General features: G+C 44.2%; 1 protein-coding gene across 1 annotated transcript in view; it reads right to left on the reverse strand.

Moving 5' to 3' along the window:
• Nucleotides 1-18,405, reverse strand: part of MORC3 (MORC family CW-type zinc finger 3) — a 2,525,474-nt gene that overhangs the window by 626,829 nt on the left and 1,880,240 nt on the right. Inside the window, exon 12 of the mRNA XM_044071548.1 lies at nucleotides 6,515-6,625. Within this exon, the coding sequence (XP_043927483.1) occupies nucleotides 6,515-6,625 (111 nt within the window). The remainder of the gene's footprint in view (nucleotides 1-6,514; nucleotides 6,626-18,405) is intronic.

Raw genomic sequence — 18,405 nt, forward strand, 5'->3', positions numbered from 1 at the left:
CAAAAAATTGGAAATCAAACTCAGTTCTTATATTCAAAGAATTTTTAAATTTAACAGCAATACTATGTAAATTTGGAAAAGAAGTGATCAGAATAAGATCCATAAATCATACCAAGATTGTACTGGTTGGGATAACCTTGAAATGTTGCTAATGAAATACCAAGACACGCAATGTGTTAAGTGAACAAGATTACCTTGACAAATCAATGTCTTCCTATCACTGCATAACAATATGTGATGTTGAATTTCTTCCTATGTAAGTATTATAAATATGTTAAACAAACATTTTCTTTAACTCACTAAAGGAATTCAAATAAACTTCTGTTTGAATTCTGAGTGCACAGATAAAGATCTGCAGTAGTCTGGCACCAAGAAGAACTATGAGACAATGAAATACATCTCTGCATCCTAGGACATTTCACTTGATAAGTGACCCTAAAACTTACTGGCTTTAGGTCCTGCTGTTACTGGTGGATAGACCATCTCTCTTACCAGACCTTAAATAAAAAGTTATGTACTCACCATAACATTCCATGTGAGTTGTTCATCTCGCCTTCATTCTTACTGATGGGTTCGGAGCCAATCCTTGCCTCAGACTCGGCCAAATGCCAAAGTTCGAGGTCTTCAACCAGCTCGAGGCCAACTCCCTATCCCATGACGCACCTTGATCTTCCCTCAGATCTTGTTTGCTGCCAACTGGCTACCTATGACTATTAATATGCCACCCTAAGAACTGGATAAGAGACAACAGACCATAAATAAAAGAAGTCTCGGACCTCAAGTAGACTGGATGGGGGTTGGAAGGTGGGACATAAGAATGAAGGCGAGATTAACAACTCACATGGAACGTTATGGTGAGTACATAACTTCTTTATGTGAAGTTGTTCTATCTCGCCGTTCAGTCTTACTGATGGGTAGCGCTCCCAAGCACCATCTTTCTCGGGTGGCTCATGGGAGAATGTTCTTCAGAACAGTGGAGCCCAATGAAGCCCTGTCCCTGGAGGCCTTGTCTACTTTGTAATGCGTGATGAAAGTATGAGGCCTTGACCAGGTAGCTGCTGCAGAAATAGTATCTAATGGTAACTTAGCAGAGAAGGCTGATGAGGTAGATACAGCTCTAGTAGAGTGGGCCTTTATTTTTTGTTGTAATGAAGCATTCACTGAACTGTAAGTGAAAGAAATACAATCTGATAACCATCTTGACAAGATGACTTTTGTCACTGGAGCACCTTTGTTTGATTCCAAAAAGGAGACAAAGAGCTGTTCTGTTTTTCTGAATTGTTTGGTCCTGTCCAAATAAAATCGGAGTTGCCTATGAACATCAAGTTTGTGCAGCATATGTTCCAGCTTATGTATTTAGGGAAGAAAACGGGCAATTCAATAGATTGGTTGAGATTGGTCTCTGAACAATCTTTGGGTAAAAATGATGGATTAGTTCTAAGCGAGACTCTGTCATTATGGAAAATCAGATACGGAAGTTTGATGGTCAAGGCCTGTAACTAAGAAATCCTCCAAGAAGTGGTGATAGTTATTAAAAATAAAAGCTGTCAGTTTGAGGGAGTGAAGAGAAGGATGAAGAGCCCCTGATGAATGGGTCAGAAGATCCGGAACCGGGTCCAGGATCCAAGGTTCTTACAATAGATGAGGCTGAAGGAAGGGAAAGTAAATTTGACAAGGCCAGTAAAAAGGTTATTAAGATTACGGTCCTTCCCAGAGTCTTCGCTTTCTGTAATACTTCAGGTATTAGAAAGGAGGAAAGGCTTGAAGGAGAACAAGGGGCCAATTGTGCACCAGTGCATCCCCTGACAGGGGGATTACGGCAAGGTAGCTGCTGCATATTTCATGTTTGTTGGGGTTGCAAAGAGATCGCAGCAAGGCTGGCCCCATCTGCGTAAAATCCTTTCGCTACTTGTTTCTTTAGGGACCACTCGTGAGCAAAAGAATTGTCCTGCTTAGCTTGTCTGCTATCACATTGGATCACCTCGGGATGTTTATTGCTATCACAAAGCGCTGGGTGGAAGTTGCCCACTGCCATTCTATCAGGGCCTCTTGACACAGGGAATAAGATCTGGTTCCTCCTTGTTTATGCACCAGACCACTGACATATTTGTCTGTCTGAAATGCAATTGTTCCCAGAGGAAGAAAGTCTTGAAAGGACTGCAACGCTAGGAGTACCGCTTTCATCTCCAGAACACTGATATGCAGATGAGCCTCGTGCTTCTTCCACTTGCCTTGGGCTGTTTCTCCCTGATAATGCCCCCCCCCCCATCGAGGAAGTGTCTGTGGTCACTGTGGCTATAGGAGTGGGTAGAGCAAATAGACGGCCTAAAGTTACTTGTTGGGATGTCAGCCACCACTGAATGTCCTTCTTGCACGTATTCATTATTATGATTTGGTGTGACACTAAGTTCCAGAAATGAGCTTGGAGAGAACAGGAGCCACTGAAATACTCTCAAGTGCATCTGACCCAGAGGAATGGCAATGATCGCTGCCACCATCGTTCTGAGCAATTTGAGTGCCATCGAGACGGGGGCTTTTGTCTATGGAAGCAGGTCTAGGATTTGTTTTTGTACAGGATAAACTCTTTCTGGAGGAAGGCTTAAGGTCACTGTGACTGCATTTAGTTCTGCTAGTATAAAAATGGTCTGTTGCGATGGCAACAAGGCAGATTTTTCTGAGTTTATGGAGTTAATGCTTGGTGGTGGCAGTGAGGAGCCTGTTGTCTAGCTATGGAAACACCTGGAATCTCAAACATCTCAGGTGAGCTGAGACTACTGCCATGCATTTGGTGAACACTCTGGGGGCTGTAGTGAGACCAAAGGGCACAGTGCAAAATTGATAATGACTGGCTCCCAGACAGAAGCGTAGATGATCCCTGGATGGCCTGTCCACTTTTTTGTGGTAGTACGCATCCTGGAGATCTATTGAGCACATCCAATTGTCTTTCCCCAGAAAGGGAGTATTGACTGTAGAGTGACCATCTGGAACTTTGTCTTTTTTACCGACATGTTTAGTCTGGTGAGGTCTACAATAGGTCTCCAGTCTCCCGTTTTCTTTGGAACCAAAAAGAGTAAGTTCCGGATACTCTCTGGTCTGCTGGGACTGGTTGGATGACTTTTCCAGCAACCTTTGGACCTCTATGGCTGCTTGTTCCCTGGGACTAGGTGGAACGTCTGGGATTTTTTTCACAAGAGGGGGTGGTGTGGCAAAGGGAACTGGGTATCCTCTGGATATGATATTTTGTACCCAGCTGTTTTTTTATTTTTAGCCAGGTGTCTGGGTACAAAATAAGGTGCCCCTCCCAGACTGCCTCCAGAGATGGACAAACGGACCTCCTCTCAGGAGCACTGATAGGGCTTCCCAAAGAACTGATTTCTGTTGCCCTGATTCTGCGGACCCCATAGGGCTTCCCAAAGAACTGATTTCTGTTGCCCTGATTCTGCGGACCCCCTCTGCCGCGTGTACGGCGTCTTCCATTATTTCCCCCTCCTCTGCCTCCGGGGGGGGGGGGGGGGGTGGTGGTTCACCACGAGTGTCCTGGAGAGATCCTTGAGATTTACGGAACCACATCTTTCCACCCTCCTCCCTTTGCATTAAGGTCTAATCGGGGTAGAAAAATGTACTCCGGTGGCAGTCAGGGTCTTATCTTTCTCACTCCTGGTAAATGTTTCCTTATTTTCAGTCTAAAAAGGGATGAGCCATCAAAAGGGGTGTTAATAGACGAAGACTTAAAGGGTTCCGCAAAATAGCATATGCGCATCCAGGAATGTCTTCTAAGGCAATTCCTGTACTCGCTGCTCTGCTAATTCCATTAGCTGCATATAACATCAGACACATGGATGAGTTCACAATAGAATTAAGAGTAGACAGCTGGGAAGTTACCTTGTCAGAAATCCCCGCAGCTACTGAACCTTGCAAGGTATCTCCTAGTTCCTTCATGAGATCCCTTTGTAACCTAGTGAAAGATATGAGAGAGTTCAGTGATCGAAAGACCAAAGCCGCTGAACTAAACATACGGTTCCCATATCTGTCCATGATCCTGGAATCTCTATTAGGAGAATGAACAGAAGTAGAAGTTTCTAACAGTTCCTTCTTGTTGGCCACTGCCACCACCACGGCATCAATGGGCACTCCTTTAGTTAGAAAGGTTTTGCCTTGAGGGCAAATTATAAACTTATTAGGCCTCCTGGGAACAGGCTCCATGGTATACGGGGACTCCCATGCCTCCGAGAGAGTAACTATCAACTCATGAATGGGTGGAGACACCTAAGAGGTGGAGGGTTGAGACCCAAAAGCCTTTTGGAGGACTGACTCATCATCAGTAGGGTTAAGGGATTTCCAGTCACCCCTCTGTTTAAGAATTTCTAAGATATCTGCGAATGAGATATCCTCTGAGGGGGACTGTGGGGACCCTTCTGGCTCATCTAAGTCAGTATCCCAAGTGACGGATTCCTGAGGGGAGTCCAGATGCTTCCTCTTGCAAAGTCTCTTCCTGGGAACCTCTTCAGTGGGAGCTTTTGGAGAGGTCTCGGAAGAGCATGGCTCACCCAATGGGGCTTCCTGAGGCTCAGGGTCTCTACACTTTAATGGAGCGTGTGTTGTAGAGGTCGACACCGATGCTTTAAGGGAGGGAGCTGCTGGTACTGATGGCGTGGTTGTTGGCATGGACAATACCCTCCTCGTGGCCTCGAAGGCCCCTGGGTCCTGACGCAAGGAATCCCCTGGATCCGAGGATACAAGGGACTCTCCCGGCGCCAGAACAGAGGGCTCCGAGCCAGATGTCAGAACCGAGCCAGTCAGACTATCCTCCCCGGACCGACGAGCATCGGCTCAGAAATCCCTCGGCCGGCACTGAAGATATCAGGGCAGTCGGGGCTGACAAGCCTAAGGTAGATGTCGGCCCCGAGGGCTCCACGATCATCAGTTCCAAGCTCTCCGGCTCTGAAACTTCAAGACAGATCGGAGGAGGAACAGAAGATGAGGGAATTTGTGTCAGCTCCGAAGTCCCAAGGGCTGATGCTGATAAAATTTTTGTAAGCGCCGGTATCTACAAAAGACTCTTCACCACACGATCCACATCCAAATCAGAGAGTCTACTTGAGGCCTGAGAAGAATGAGTGGATGAAGCCACCGACTGTAAGATGGGGGATTTCAATGTAGGAGATACCAGCTCCAGTGTGAGAGACCGAGTCATAACCAAAACAGTCGGCTCTGTTGGCTGTGGAGCCGATGATGAAGCTTTGCTTGATGCATTTTTTGGAGTCAATGGGCTTTTCCTTGGCTCCAAGAAACTAAAAGATGTCAGAGTGTTTGTCATGCTTATCCAGTGCCTCTTGGAAAAATGATTTCAAAAGACCTCTAATCCATAAGTTTCCTCTTTCGCTCATGCAACACTAGCACTAAAACAGTGGCATATTGAACAACTTTCTTGTAGGTGCACCTCACCTAAACAACATACACAGTCAGTATGTCCATCACTGATGGACATCTTTTGCCCACATCTTGGGCATTTCTTAAATCCAGAATTGGATTTCCTCTTTTTCTTGATGAAACATCCTATCAGTAACAAGAGAAAAAAACTCTATGTGTGTGTGTGTGTGTGTGTGTGTGTATATATATATATATATATATATATATATATATATATATATATATATATATATATTTATATATATGAAGAAACACTCAGAACTTTTAACGGTCTCTAAGCTATGAGAGTATATATATATATATTAAAAACACAGCACACTAACTCCTAATAATGCAAGCTTTCTAAACAGTGTTACTTAAACTAAGCTACATAAATTCTAAATATCAAAATACTTGCCCTGTAAAAATAAAGGGAGCTAAATCACACCACACACCTATATAAGAATTATGAGATCGGGAGAAACTGAAGGCCTAAAAACGTGGCCACTTATCTAACTAATTTAAACTATCTAAATACCTAACAAGTTAGCAAGAATACACTAAGCGAAAGGCTTAACTACTATAAAAATTAAACTTATTATTATACTATCTAATTTAAACTTTCAAACAAGTTTTAAAGAGAAAAAAGTAATAACTTTCACTGGCCAGAGCTGGTGATCGTCCAACCAAGTTGCAGCGGCAAATGAGATCTGAGGGAAGATCAAGGTGCATCATGGGATAGGGAGTTGGCCTCGAGCTGGGAGCTTTTGCAGTTGGCAGAGTCGGAGCCCATCAGTAAGAATGAACAGCGAGATAGAACAACTTCACATCACTAGTTTAATATGTAAAGGGCTAACAAAATTATTAGTTTCATTTCCTTTAACATATGCTGCTAAAGGCAACAATTAATGCACAATGTTGTTTAAAATCTGTTACAGAAGTAACATTTGATTTACTAGCACTTGTGAACATCACTGTGAAGCACCAAACTTTCCTCCATTAAACTCCTCTTCAGCATTGTTCCAAGGTTGGGTTTCACATGCTTTTTTGGCAGAAATAACTAAAAGGGACAACAGGACACAAACATTATTTCTATTGTGTTCACCTGTTCTTTTAACTTCTTCCGAAGTACATCCCTTTCCTTTCGGATGGTTTTTGCTTCTTGGGTTATCTCTGAAATGAATCTTTGCAGCTCAGCATTCTCGCTGGTGTCCATCTAAGAAAAAAAAAAAAAAGCTAAATAAACATTTTGCTACACATCAATTTCTTTTTAAATAAAGCAGCAAAACTAAACACAAAATGATTATGCATTTGGCATTTCCAGGGGAGACGCACTATACATATACAAACAGTTATCCCAACTCATTTACAGCAAACCGTTTATTTACACATCTCTGAACACTTGAACGTGCTAACTGGACTTCTGTGGCCTCGTCCATTTTTCAGAAAATGCAGGTATAAATCATAACTGTAAAGAAATCCAAGTATTGTGATAAGCTCAAGTGCTACTAAAGAGTATAATAGAGCAATTGCATCAGCATACTCCCCTTTGGAAGGGTAATGACTAATGGTAATTTTGCTTCAAGTCATGACCAAGATGTTATACAGAGCAACAATTAAAAAATAATGGCTGTTGCTGTATTTTATCAGTAAGACCTTTAACAAAAGCACTCAAGCCGTTACCTCGGTAGCAACACCGTTTTTTTAACATATTCTTCATTCTGAAAGAGAGCAATTCTAAAAGTAACGTTTTGTTGTGCAGGTATTTACAAAATATGACAATTAATGCAAATATGATAGCTACAAAACTGATCATCCAATACTTATGCAGTTGTACAAAACACCAATTATCAATGGGAACTAGGTCTGCTATCATGCAAATTTCCATATCGTATCCAGCAGCACCCATATGCCATTTCAAAATATTACTGCAAAACAGCTTAATATCTCTGTTACTGTACATCTAATCTGTATCTTAATACCATCTCTCCAGCTCTTCCCTGATTTGCCATATATATTCAGTGGGACAATGCTTTGGCATCTAAGATACATTCTTCAAACTGGACTACAAATATGGATGCACACATAGCAGCAAGTTGATCAGAGTTCTCCAAGTTTGACAACCAAGAAATTGTTAAAAAAAAAAAAAAAAAAAAGTAAAAAGTACCAACTTAGGTAAAATTCAGTTCTTAAGTACACTTCCTGGGTGTAAGCAAAACAGAAATTTGGAGAGAAAAACAACCAGAAAAGAAAAATCTATGCCCAGGAAAAGAACTGCAGTTTTTCGGAAAAAATGCAGTTCAAGTTTTAGCTTTAGTACGAGAGATGGCTTCCAACAGTTTAACAGAAAAAAATAATCAAATTCACTCTGAGGTGTTTAAAATAAGTTTGGTACTGCAGAAATGCATTAAATCAAATTACAAAAGGCTGGAAAACAGAAGCTTTAACTACCTATTCATATGACCTGATAAAACTGCAGAAATTAGAGACTGAAATGAAACAAAGCCTGCCTAAACATGAGGATTTAAGAAAAACTGCTTCAAAACAGTAGTTAAAAAAACAGAGAACACAGAAAACCTGAGCTTTACTAGAAAAACTGGGAGGAATAAAATGCATTAATTATTTTAAATGACAACACATCAGACTAGTATTCCACATCAAGAGATGCCAACTGAGTGTGCAGACTGTATGCATGCCCCATATCTGGCTATGAGACAGCAAACACCTATACTGGCATAGGGGCAATCAACAGGATAAAGAAAGTACAGTTTTGTACCTACCATAATTGTAGATGTCCGATAGGTATGCATCTGCAGTCATCACATATGGGTTGTCCTGCCTCAGGCAGCCCTTCGGTCGGCCGGATTCCAAAGTCTGGGTCTGGCCTCGGCTGATGTCGCACTTTCCCCGACGTCAGAGCGTCTGGGGTATAAAAGCATCAGCCGACGCCATTTTCCTCAGTTTTTCTTGCCCCAGATGCCAGGTGCCCTCTAAGGAAGGCTAAAATTTGGAGATATGCATTGCAAAAACAAATCCAAACATGCACAGTACTATAAAAACAAATACACCATAATAGACCCCCCCAGCTAGCTATAAGAGGGTTAAGTACCCAAGAAGTATACCACAGAGGGGAAGGAGGGAGGGTAAACCTGACTGCAGATGCATACCTATCGGACATCTACATTTATGGTAGGTACAAAACTGTACTATGTCCTTCAAGGATGCATCTGCAGTCATCACATGTAGCCAATCTGGGGGTGGAGATGCTAAGTAAAGGATGGTGTAGCTAAGATACCCTGCAGGACTGCCGTAGCAAGGCCTGCTCTGGATCTGGAGTATAAAGGTAAATTGTAATGCTTGGCAAATGTATGCACGGAGCTCCATGTAGCAGCTTCTAAAATGTCCTTGGTAGCCACCCCTCTTAGGAAGGCTGTGGTGGTGGCTGTGGCTCTCGTGGAATGAGGTCTAATGTCAGCTGGCACAGTTTTTCCATGAAAGGAGTAACACAAACGAATGCAATTTCCTATCCATTTTGAAATTGTCTGTTTGGAAATTGCTTTTCCTTGTGCCCCGGCAGCATATGCTACAAACAGCTGGTCAGTCTTTCTGTAACTTTTAGTTCTGTCCAAGTAGTAGCGCAACTGTCTGTGTATGTCCAGGGTGTGCAGAAGTTTCTCCCCTTTATTTTGTGGTTGTGGGAAGAATGTAGGCAAGTGAATAGCTTGGTTCAAAGATACCCTGGATACCACCTTTGGCATAAATGTAGGATTGGTTCTCAATGAAACGCTGTCCTGATGAAAGATAAGAAATGGCTGTACTGCCATTAGAGCTTGTAACTCAGATACTCTTCTTGCTGAGGTTATGGCCAGAAGGAAGGCAGTTTTCCAAGACAGGCACTGTAGATCTGCAGATGCTGCTGGTTCAAAGGGAGGAAGTGTTAGTTTTTCCAACACGAAGTTAAGGTCCCAAGTAGGTAGAGGTGGTTTCCTTGGAGGATTGATGTTCTTGATTCCTCTTAGAAACTGTCTCAGCAGAGGATGAGAGAAGACAGGTGGATTAACATTGTATTCTGCTGAAATTGCTGAGGCATGTATCTTAATGGAAGAGTAAGATAGGCCGTTGTGGAACAATTCTGCCAGATATTCCAGTATATGTGCCATGTTCATCACTGTCACATCTAGGCCCTTTGTTGTGTTCCAAGTGTGAAATCTTTTCCATTTTGCTGAATATGCCTTCCTTGTGGAAGGCCGTCGAGCTTCCATAATAATATCCTTCACTCTCTGGGACAGCTTATCCTGAGGGGGAGTCATGGTATTTTCCAGGCAGTTAGCTGTAAGGTTTTCAGGTTGGAATGCAGAGTCTTGAAATTGTGCTGCGTCAGTAGAAGTGGCCATAGGGGGAGAGGCCACGGTTTCGTCTGTGACATACTCTTTAACAGTGGGTACCAGTGCTGTCTTGGCCAGTTTGGAGCTATCAGAATCACTCTGGGCTGCTCTGTCCTGATCTTCAGTAGGACCTTGGTCATTAATGGGAGAGGTGGAAAAGCATACACTGTTAGAGCTTTCCAGCTGAAAGAGAGAGCGTACACCTTCCATGCTTGTGGGTGGTATGTCCTTGAGCAGAATTTCTTCAGTTGATGATTGTGGGGGGAGGCGAACAGATCTATTTCCGGCCTTCCCCATGATTGTGTTATGAGTAAGATGTCTGGGTGCAGCATCCATTCGTGTGCATCCATGATATTTCTGCTTAAGCTGTCTGCCAGTATATTGTCTTACCCTGGCACGAACTGGGACTGCAGCTGTATATTGAGTTTCAAGGATAGTTCCCATAGATTCATTGCCAGTCTGCAAAGAGGGTAGGAATGGGTGCCTCCTTGCTTGTTTATGTACCACATAACTGTGGTGTTGTCTGTCCTTATGAGTAGGTGGCCTTGAAGAAGAAAAAGTTTGAAGTCCTCGATTGCGTGTATCGCTGCCAGCATTTCCTTCTGGTTTATGTGCATGCGCAGCTCTCTTTGTGACCATAGCCCTTGGATACATCTGCCCTCCATGTGTGCTCCCCAACCTTGGTCTGAAGCGTCCATAGTGATGGTTTGGTTGGCTCTTGGCTTGCTGAAGGGCAACCCGCTGTTCGACTGGCAGGCTTGAGCCCACCACAGAAATTCCTTTTGGAGGCATGTAATGAGTGGGATCAAAGTTTCTAAGCTGTGACTGCCGAGTCCATAAACTCCTTAGGTACCACTGTAATTTTCTCATATGCAGCCTTGCTTGTGGAATCAGAAGAATGCAAGATGCCATGTAACCCAGGGCCTGCAGGATTTTCCTTACAGACAGCTGAGTTTGCCTTGTCAGATTCTTGAAGTAATTCGGTAGTTGTTTTTGTTTTTCTTCTGTGAGAAAGGCCATTTGGGTGGTTGTGTCTAGATCCGCACCCAGAAAAGTTATTCTTTGGGATGGAACAAGTCTTGATTTGTGGATGTTGACTGTATATCCCAAGGCCTGCAGTAGGTGGATGGCAGAATCCAAGTCTTTCAACAAAGTTTGCTTGCTGTCCGCTTGTATAAGGCAGTCGTCCAGATATGGGTAAATTTGAATCCCCTGAAGTCTGCAGTGTGCAATTACTGATGCCAGGCATTTTGTGAATACTCTGGGCGCAGTAGATAAGCCAAAGGGCAATGCTGAGAATTGATAATGCTCTGACCCTGCAAGAAATCTGAGGTGTCTTCTGCAACTTTGTCTGATAGGGACATGCAGGTATGCCTCCTTGAGGTCTAGAGTCACCAGCCAAGACCCCTTGCCCAGCATGGGAAGGAGTTGCTGTAGAGTCAGCATTTTGAATTTTGGCACAATGAGGTAAGTATTCAGTGCGGACAAGTCGAGAATAGGCCTCCATTGATTTTCTTTTCTTGGAACAAGGAATAATCTTGAGTAAAATCCTTGGCCTTGTTCTGAAAGAGGTACCTTTTCTATAGCTTTCATTTGTATTAAGTTGGAAATTTGTTTCAAAGCCTCTGCCCTCTGATTTGGTGGCAGGTCTGGCATGCCTTTTCTTTTTGGCAATGTGTGGAAATGGAACCTGTATCCTTTGTCTATTATTTGCAGTGTCCACGTGTCCCTTGTAATGCTGTGCCAATTTTTTGAAAATAAAGAAAGCTTTCCGCCCAAAGGTGCTTCTAATTGAGCCCTGGTCGGCGGAGTCATAACAAAGTCATTGAGTCTGTCCTGGTGTAGCAGTTGTAGTTCCTGCACTACCTCTCTGGCTGGGAGGCTGCCATTGACGGCCTCTGTAGGAGCCTCTAGCTTGCCCTCTACCTCTGGCACGCCTATTCCTGCCTCTCTGTGATCTGTCTGACTCCGGAAAGGACCAATTCTTAGTAGGCCAATTTCTGCTTAATCTCGGTGGTTGGACTTGCAGAAAGTCTTTGACTGTTTGCACAGATTTTGCCTTTTCTTCAAATTTCTTTAAGACCTCTTGAGCCGTGGAACCAAATAATTTTTGCTTTTCCATAGGAGCATCCAAAAGCTTAGCTTTAACATGGTCTGGCAGAGATTGTTCCTTCAGCCAGGCATGCCTACGTATGACTGCACCTGTCATAGCTGACCTACATGAAGCTTCCAATGCATCATAACCACACTGCAAGAAATGGTTACTAACCTGCTGGGAGTTATGTACCAGATCCTGAAGGGATTTGCGATCAAGGGGTTCAGAAGAAGACAGTTTCTTATGCAATTCATCTAACAAATACTCTTGGTACTGTATCATATGAAATTGACAATTTAATGCCCTCATGGAAAGAGTTGCAGAAGTATACACTTTCTTACCCCATCTCTAAAGCTCTGGACTCCCTTTCAGAGGGTAGAGGATTTCTAGCAGTGGCAGCTGCAACCCCTTTTGGGCCCTGGGAAATAGTTTCTGGATCAGCAGAGTGGGCCTTGTACAGGTGTAGATGTGAGTCCGGGACCCTGTAGTACCTATCAGGTTTGGCAGGAGCCGGAGGGAGAGAGTCAGGGGCTGTACTAGCATCAGAGTACACATCATCAATCACATTCAAAACAGGAGGTATAGCTAAAGGCCTATGCTGAGGTAAATGTAAGAAGGTCCTTAATCTCTTTCTAGAATCAGAGAATTCCTGACCCTGCCATTGAAAATGCTCTCTCATAGAGTGTAATGTCTCTCCAAAGGAAAACTCTTCAGGAGGGGAGGCCGAGGGAATAGATTCTTCAGCATCAGAATCCTCGTAGGCCGAATAAGCCTCCTCCTGGTGGTCTGACAGAGTAGAGCCATCAGTGGACTCATCTGAGGAGTGGGGGTCAGAGGGCTCAACCCTGGGTCTTTTGTCTGGAGGTGGTTGAGAGCCCCTGTCCGGATGAGGTTGAGAACCTCTAATTAAGGGGATAAGATCCTCTGCTAAGCTAAGAATCTGTGAGCCAGTAGAAGGTCTCTGAGAGGTAACCTTGGGAGGCAAAGCTTTAGTAAGTTTAGCAGCTTTAGCCCTAGAGAAAGCCTTAATGGACATGGATGCAGGAGGTCTGGCTGCACCACGTGCAGGAGTAGACTTGTCTAAAGGAATGGTGTCGGAAGGTTCCTGGACACCAGTTTCAGACGGTAATTCAATAACCGACTCAGCCGGGGCCTCCGGGGCCGAGGTAGTCGGCTGTGCGGTTTCGGTAATCGGAAGTACCAAGGACTCTGTTTCAGCCGAGACAGAGACACTCGCGGTAGGCCTGACCGTGGTTTCAGCCGACACCGCGGCCCGCGTGCGCCGGTCCTTGTCCTTCCGTTTCTTAACTAAATGCGAAGTCGGAGTCTCCGACGGCATCTTGTAAGCAAAACTAGCCCCAAAGAATTCCTCTGCAAACTCCGACCGACGTCTAAGAGTTCGTCGGTTGAAGGAAGCACAGGCTGAACAGGCCGAGACTTCATGGTCTGGGCCTAGGCAGGGGAGGCAGTAAGAGTGGAAATCCTTATGAGGTATTTGTTTCCCACAAGTTAAACAATTATTAACTTTATCTGACATCGGCTGAGGCAAGAAAGAGTCCCCAATGGGGTACTTAGCTTTTTCAAAGTCTTCGGTAGCTAAATCACAGAAGCTGGCTGACCGGCACTTGCGAACTGCTTCTGCTTCGGGCACCATGCGGCAAGAAAGACTGAGGAAAATGGCGTCGGCTGATGCTTTTATACCTCAGACGCTCTGACGTCGGGGAAAGTGCGACATCAGCCGAGGCCAGACCCAGACTTTGGAATCCGGCCGACCGAAGGGCTGCCTGAGGCAGGACAACCCATATGTGATGACTGCAGATGCATCCTTGAAGGACATCTGCTCCTGATAAAACTATAAAAGGAAAAATTATCTAAAAACTGGTAACATTAAAGAATTGCTTGTGGAAAATGATTACTCCCTGCATACCAAGCAGAACTGAAGCAAGTTTAGACAGTCAAACAGGAGATGACAAGATGTAGGAGTATGACTCAAGTAGTCATATGTGCCTGTCTTCAGAATATTTTTTCATAGAAAAAGTACAGTTTTGTACCTACCACAAATGCAGATGTTCGAGTGTTCACCCTGCTGCAGTCATCACACTTGGGTTATCCTGCCGTCAGGCGCTCCCGTAGTCTTCCCGAATTCCAAAGTCTTGGTCCGGCGTCGGTTGCTGTCGCTTCTTCCCTGACGTCAGTCTGCCAGGGGTATATAAGAGGCATCCGACGCCATTTTCTTCAGTTTTTCTTGCCCCAGATGTCAAGTGCCCCCCAATAGGAGGTCACTACATATTGCCAATAAAACATGTAAAGAACATACAAAGCATACCTTCAGCTATAGGCAAATAAACCACAAAGGTAGTATCAGATAGAAAGGCATAGAAAGGTTCAGCTAGGTCAGAGGGGATGGAGGGAGGGTAACCTGGACTGCAGCAGGGTGAACACTCGAACATCTACATTTATGGCAGGTACAAAACTGTATTATGTTCGTGTTACCCTGCTGCAGTCATCACACTTGGGTTGAATCCCAAAGCTAAGGATGGGTGGTGGAGTTAAACAGGGTTTGAAGAAGCTAGTAGGCCCTGCAAAACTGCAGTGGCAAAGCCAGCTCTAGTCAGAGTATAGAGGTAAGTGATAGTGTTTGGTGAAGGTGTGCACTGAGCTCCAAGTTGCAGCTTCCAGGATATCCTTGGTTGGTACCCCCCTGAGAAAGGCTGTAGATGTAGCTGTAGCCCTGGTGGAGTGGGACCTAATGGTGGCAGGAACCTGTTTTCCATGATGAGTGTAGCAGAAACATATACAATGTCCTATCCATTTTGAAATTGTCTGTTTTGAGATAGCTTTTCCTTGTGATGCTGTAGCATAGGATACAAAGAGCTTGTCACATTTTCTGAAAGCCGTAGCTTTATCCAAGTAGTAACGTAGTTGTCTGAATGTCCAAGGAGTGCAGGAGTCTTTCTCCTTTGTTCTGGGCGTTTGGGAAAAAGGTGTGCAAATGAATGGCTTGGTTTAGGGCCACACTGGATACCACCTTTGGCATAAAGGAGGGGTTAGTTCATAGAGAGACTTTGTCTTGATGAAAAATGAGGAAAGGCTCCACTGCCATTAGTGCGTGTAGCTCTGAGACTCTTCTAGCTGAAGTTATTGCTAGCAGCAGGACAGTTTCCCATGATAGGAACGTTAAATCAGCTGAGAAAGCTGGTTCAAAAAGCAGCAGTGTAAGCTTTTCCAGAACAAAGTTGAGATCCCAAGTTGGTGTTGGTGCTCTCCTGGGCGGTCTTATGTTCTAGGCCCCTCTGAGGTACTGTCTTAGGAGTGGATGTGAAAATAAAGGAGGATCTGTGTTGTAGTGAGCTGAAATCGCTGAGGCGTGGATCTTAATAGATGAAAAGGAAAGCCCTTTGTGCAACATTTCAGTTAAATATTGTAGAATCTGTGGAATGTCTGGCTCAAGGGGATTTTGGCCTTTAGCCTGGTTCCAGGCGCAAAATCTTTTCCATTTGTCTGAATAGGCTTTCCTGGTGCTGGGCCTCCTGGCCTCCAGAATGACATCCATAACAGCTTTAGATAGAGGAGTTGGCTAATTGTTTAGGTGATTTGCCATGCAGCCAGATTTAAAGTCTTAAGCTGGCTGTGTAGAATCTGACTGTCTTGCTGGGTGAGCAGGTGAGGAATTTGTGGTAAAATCCATGGTGGGCCGTGGGCCATGTTCTTCAGGCCAGTCTGGAACAATGAGTATCATTTGTGGCCTCTCTAATCTGACTTTCAGCAGCACCTTTGCTAGAAGAGGAAGTGGAGGGAAGGCATACACTGTCAATGTTTTCCAACTGAATGTGAAGGCGTCCACTTTTCCAAGCTTGTAGGTGGAATGTCCTTGTGCAAAATTTTTGAAGTTGGTAGTTTTGGGGGTTGGCAAACAGATCTATGTCTGGGCGTCCCCATTTTTGAGTTATCATTGCAAATACTTGTGGATCCAGTTTCCACTTGTGGGGATCCATGATGTTTCTGCTTAGGTCATCTGCCAATGTGTTTTTCTTTCCTGGCAGGAATTGTACTTGTAATTGAACTTGGTAAGTCAGTGCTGTGTTCCACAAGGTCACTGCTTGCCTGCATAGAGGGTAGGAGTGTGTACCCCCTTGCTTGTTTATGTACTACATTACTGTGGTATTGTCTGTCTTTATTATTAGTTGTCCTGGGTGTAAGAGATCCTTGAAAGCTGTTAGGGCATTCTGTACAGCTAGCATTTCTTTTTGATTGATGTGCAGATGCCTTTGATCTGTAGTCCATTTGCCTTGAATGCACTGTCCTGCCATGTGTGCTCCCCAGGCATAGACCGATGCATCTGCTGTTATAGTTTGCCTGGCAGTGGGTAAGGTAAAAGGCTGACCCTTGTTGAGGTGACATGCCTGTGCCCACCATAAAAACTCCTGTTGAAGGCAGGGAATGAGTGGTATCATCGTTTCCAAGCTGTGGCTGTGTTGAGTCCATACGCTTTTCAGGTACCATTGTAATTTCCTCATATGCAGTTTTGCAAATGGTATTAGTAGTATGCAAGATGCCACGAATCCCAAGGCCTGCAGAATTTTTCTTGCAGGGAGTTGGGTCTTTGTTGCCATTATTTTGAAGTATTGAGTCAGTTGTTGTTGCTTGTCTGGTGTGAGATAAGCCATCTGGGCCATTGTATTCAAGCTGGTACCTAGGAATATTATGTTCTGTGAGGGCACTAGTTTTGATTTCTTTTCGTTTACTGTGTACCCTAGGCGACTTAGAAGATGTTTGACAAATGCCAGATGCTGTAAAAGAATGTCCTTGCTTTCTGCTTGAATAAGGCAGTCATCCAGGTATGGGTATATTTGAATTCCTCTGTCTGCCGTATGGAATTACTGGTGCCAGGCATTTTGTGAAGACCCTGGGCGCAGTAGATAAGCTAAAGGGCAGTGCAGACAATTGATAATGGGTTGAACCTGCAATGAAACAGAGGTATCTTCTGCAATTTTGTCTGACAGGGACATGCAGGTATGCCTCCTTGAGGTCCAACGTTACTATCCAAGCCTTCTTACCCAACATGGGAAGAAGCTGCTGTAGTGTTAGCATCTTGAATTTGGGTACTTGCAAATAGGTGTTTAGAACTGAAAGGTCCAGAATGGGTCTCCATGCTTTGTCCTTTCTGGGGACTAGAAAGAGTCTTGAGTAAAATCCTTGTCCTTGCTCCTGTGTAGGTACCTGTTGAATGGCTCTCATGTCCATGAGAGCTGTAATTTGTTTTTATGCCTCTGCCCATTGATTTGGTGGCAGGTTTAGCATTCCTTTTATCCTTGGCAAGGTTTGAAAATGGAATCTGTATCCTTGTGAGACAATGTCTAGGACCCATTTGTCTTTTGTGATGATGTGCCAGTTGTCTGCAAAAAGTGCTAATTTTCCTCCCAAGGGAGCTGCCAAGAGAGATTTGCTTGGCAGTTTGAGGGTTAAGTCATTGTTTGTCTTCTAGTAGTTTGGGGCCTGTCCTCCTCCTTTCTGGGTAGCGGCACCCCATTGGCGAGGTTTGTAAGGGCCTTGTGACTGACCTCTGCCCCTTGGGTGTCTGTATTTGCCCCTCTGTGGTCCGTCAGAAGCTGGAAAGGACCATTTTTTTGTTGGCTAATTTCTGCTGAAATGAGGGGGTTGTACCTGTAAAAAAAATCCTTGACTGTCTGCATAGACTTTGCCTTATCTTCCATTTTCTTTAAAACCTCTTCTGCTTTGACACCAAGTAAGACATCCTGCTGTAAAGGTGCATCCAATAATTTTGCTTTAACATGATCAGGCAGGGTTTGCTCTTTTAACCAAGCATGTCTGCGTATGACAGACCCAGTCACAGCTGCTCTACAGGAAGCTTCCAATGAATCAAAGCCACATTGTAAAGTATGTTTGCCCACCTGTTCAGCTGCATGCAACAGATCCTGCATTTCCTTGAAGTCAGACTGTTCAGAATGCGTGCTCATCTTTTGTTTTAATTGAGACATTAGGAATTGCTGATATTTCAGCATGTGAAACTGACAATTTAATGCTCTCATAGCTAGAGTAGCTGAGGTGTATACCTTCTTTCCCTACCTATCTGGTGCTCTGGAGTCCCTTTTAGAGGGTACAGGATTTTTAGCCATAGAAGCCTTAGCCCCTTTGGGACCCTGGGAAATTGTTTCTGGGTCAGCAACAGGGCTTTTATAAAGGAATTTGAGAGAGTCAGGTACTCTGTAGTATCTGTCTGGTTTGGCTGGAGCAGGAGGTAGAGAGTCTGGATTTAGACTAGATTCTAAGTAAACATCATCCACAATGTCTAAAACTGGAAGGATAGCAAGTGGTCTGTGCTGGAAAAGTAAAAGGAACTCTCGGAGTATTTTCTTTGAATCAGAGTAGTCCTGGCCTTCCCAGTGGAAATGTTCCCTCATGGTATGTAAAGTTTCCCCCAAAGGAATAGTCTTCAGGGGGAGATGCTGATGGGATAGAGTCTTCAGCATCAGAGTTTTCATAAGTGGGAAAGGA

Source organism: Protopterus annectens, chromosome 5.part0 (assembly GCF_019279795.1).
Source record: "Protopterus annectens isolate FY-2018-M chromosome 5.part0, PAN1.0, whole genome shotgun sequence".
NCBI lineage: Eukaryota > Metazoa > Chordata > Ceratodontiformes > Protopteridae > Protopterus > Protopterus annectens.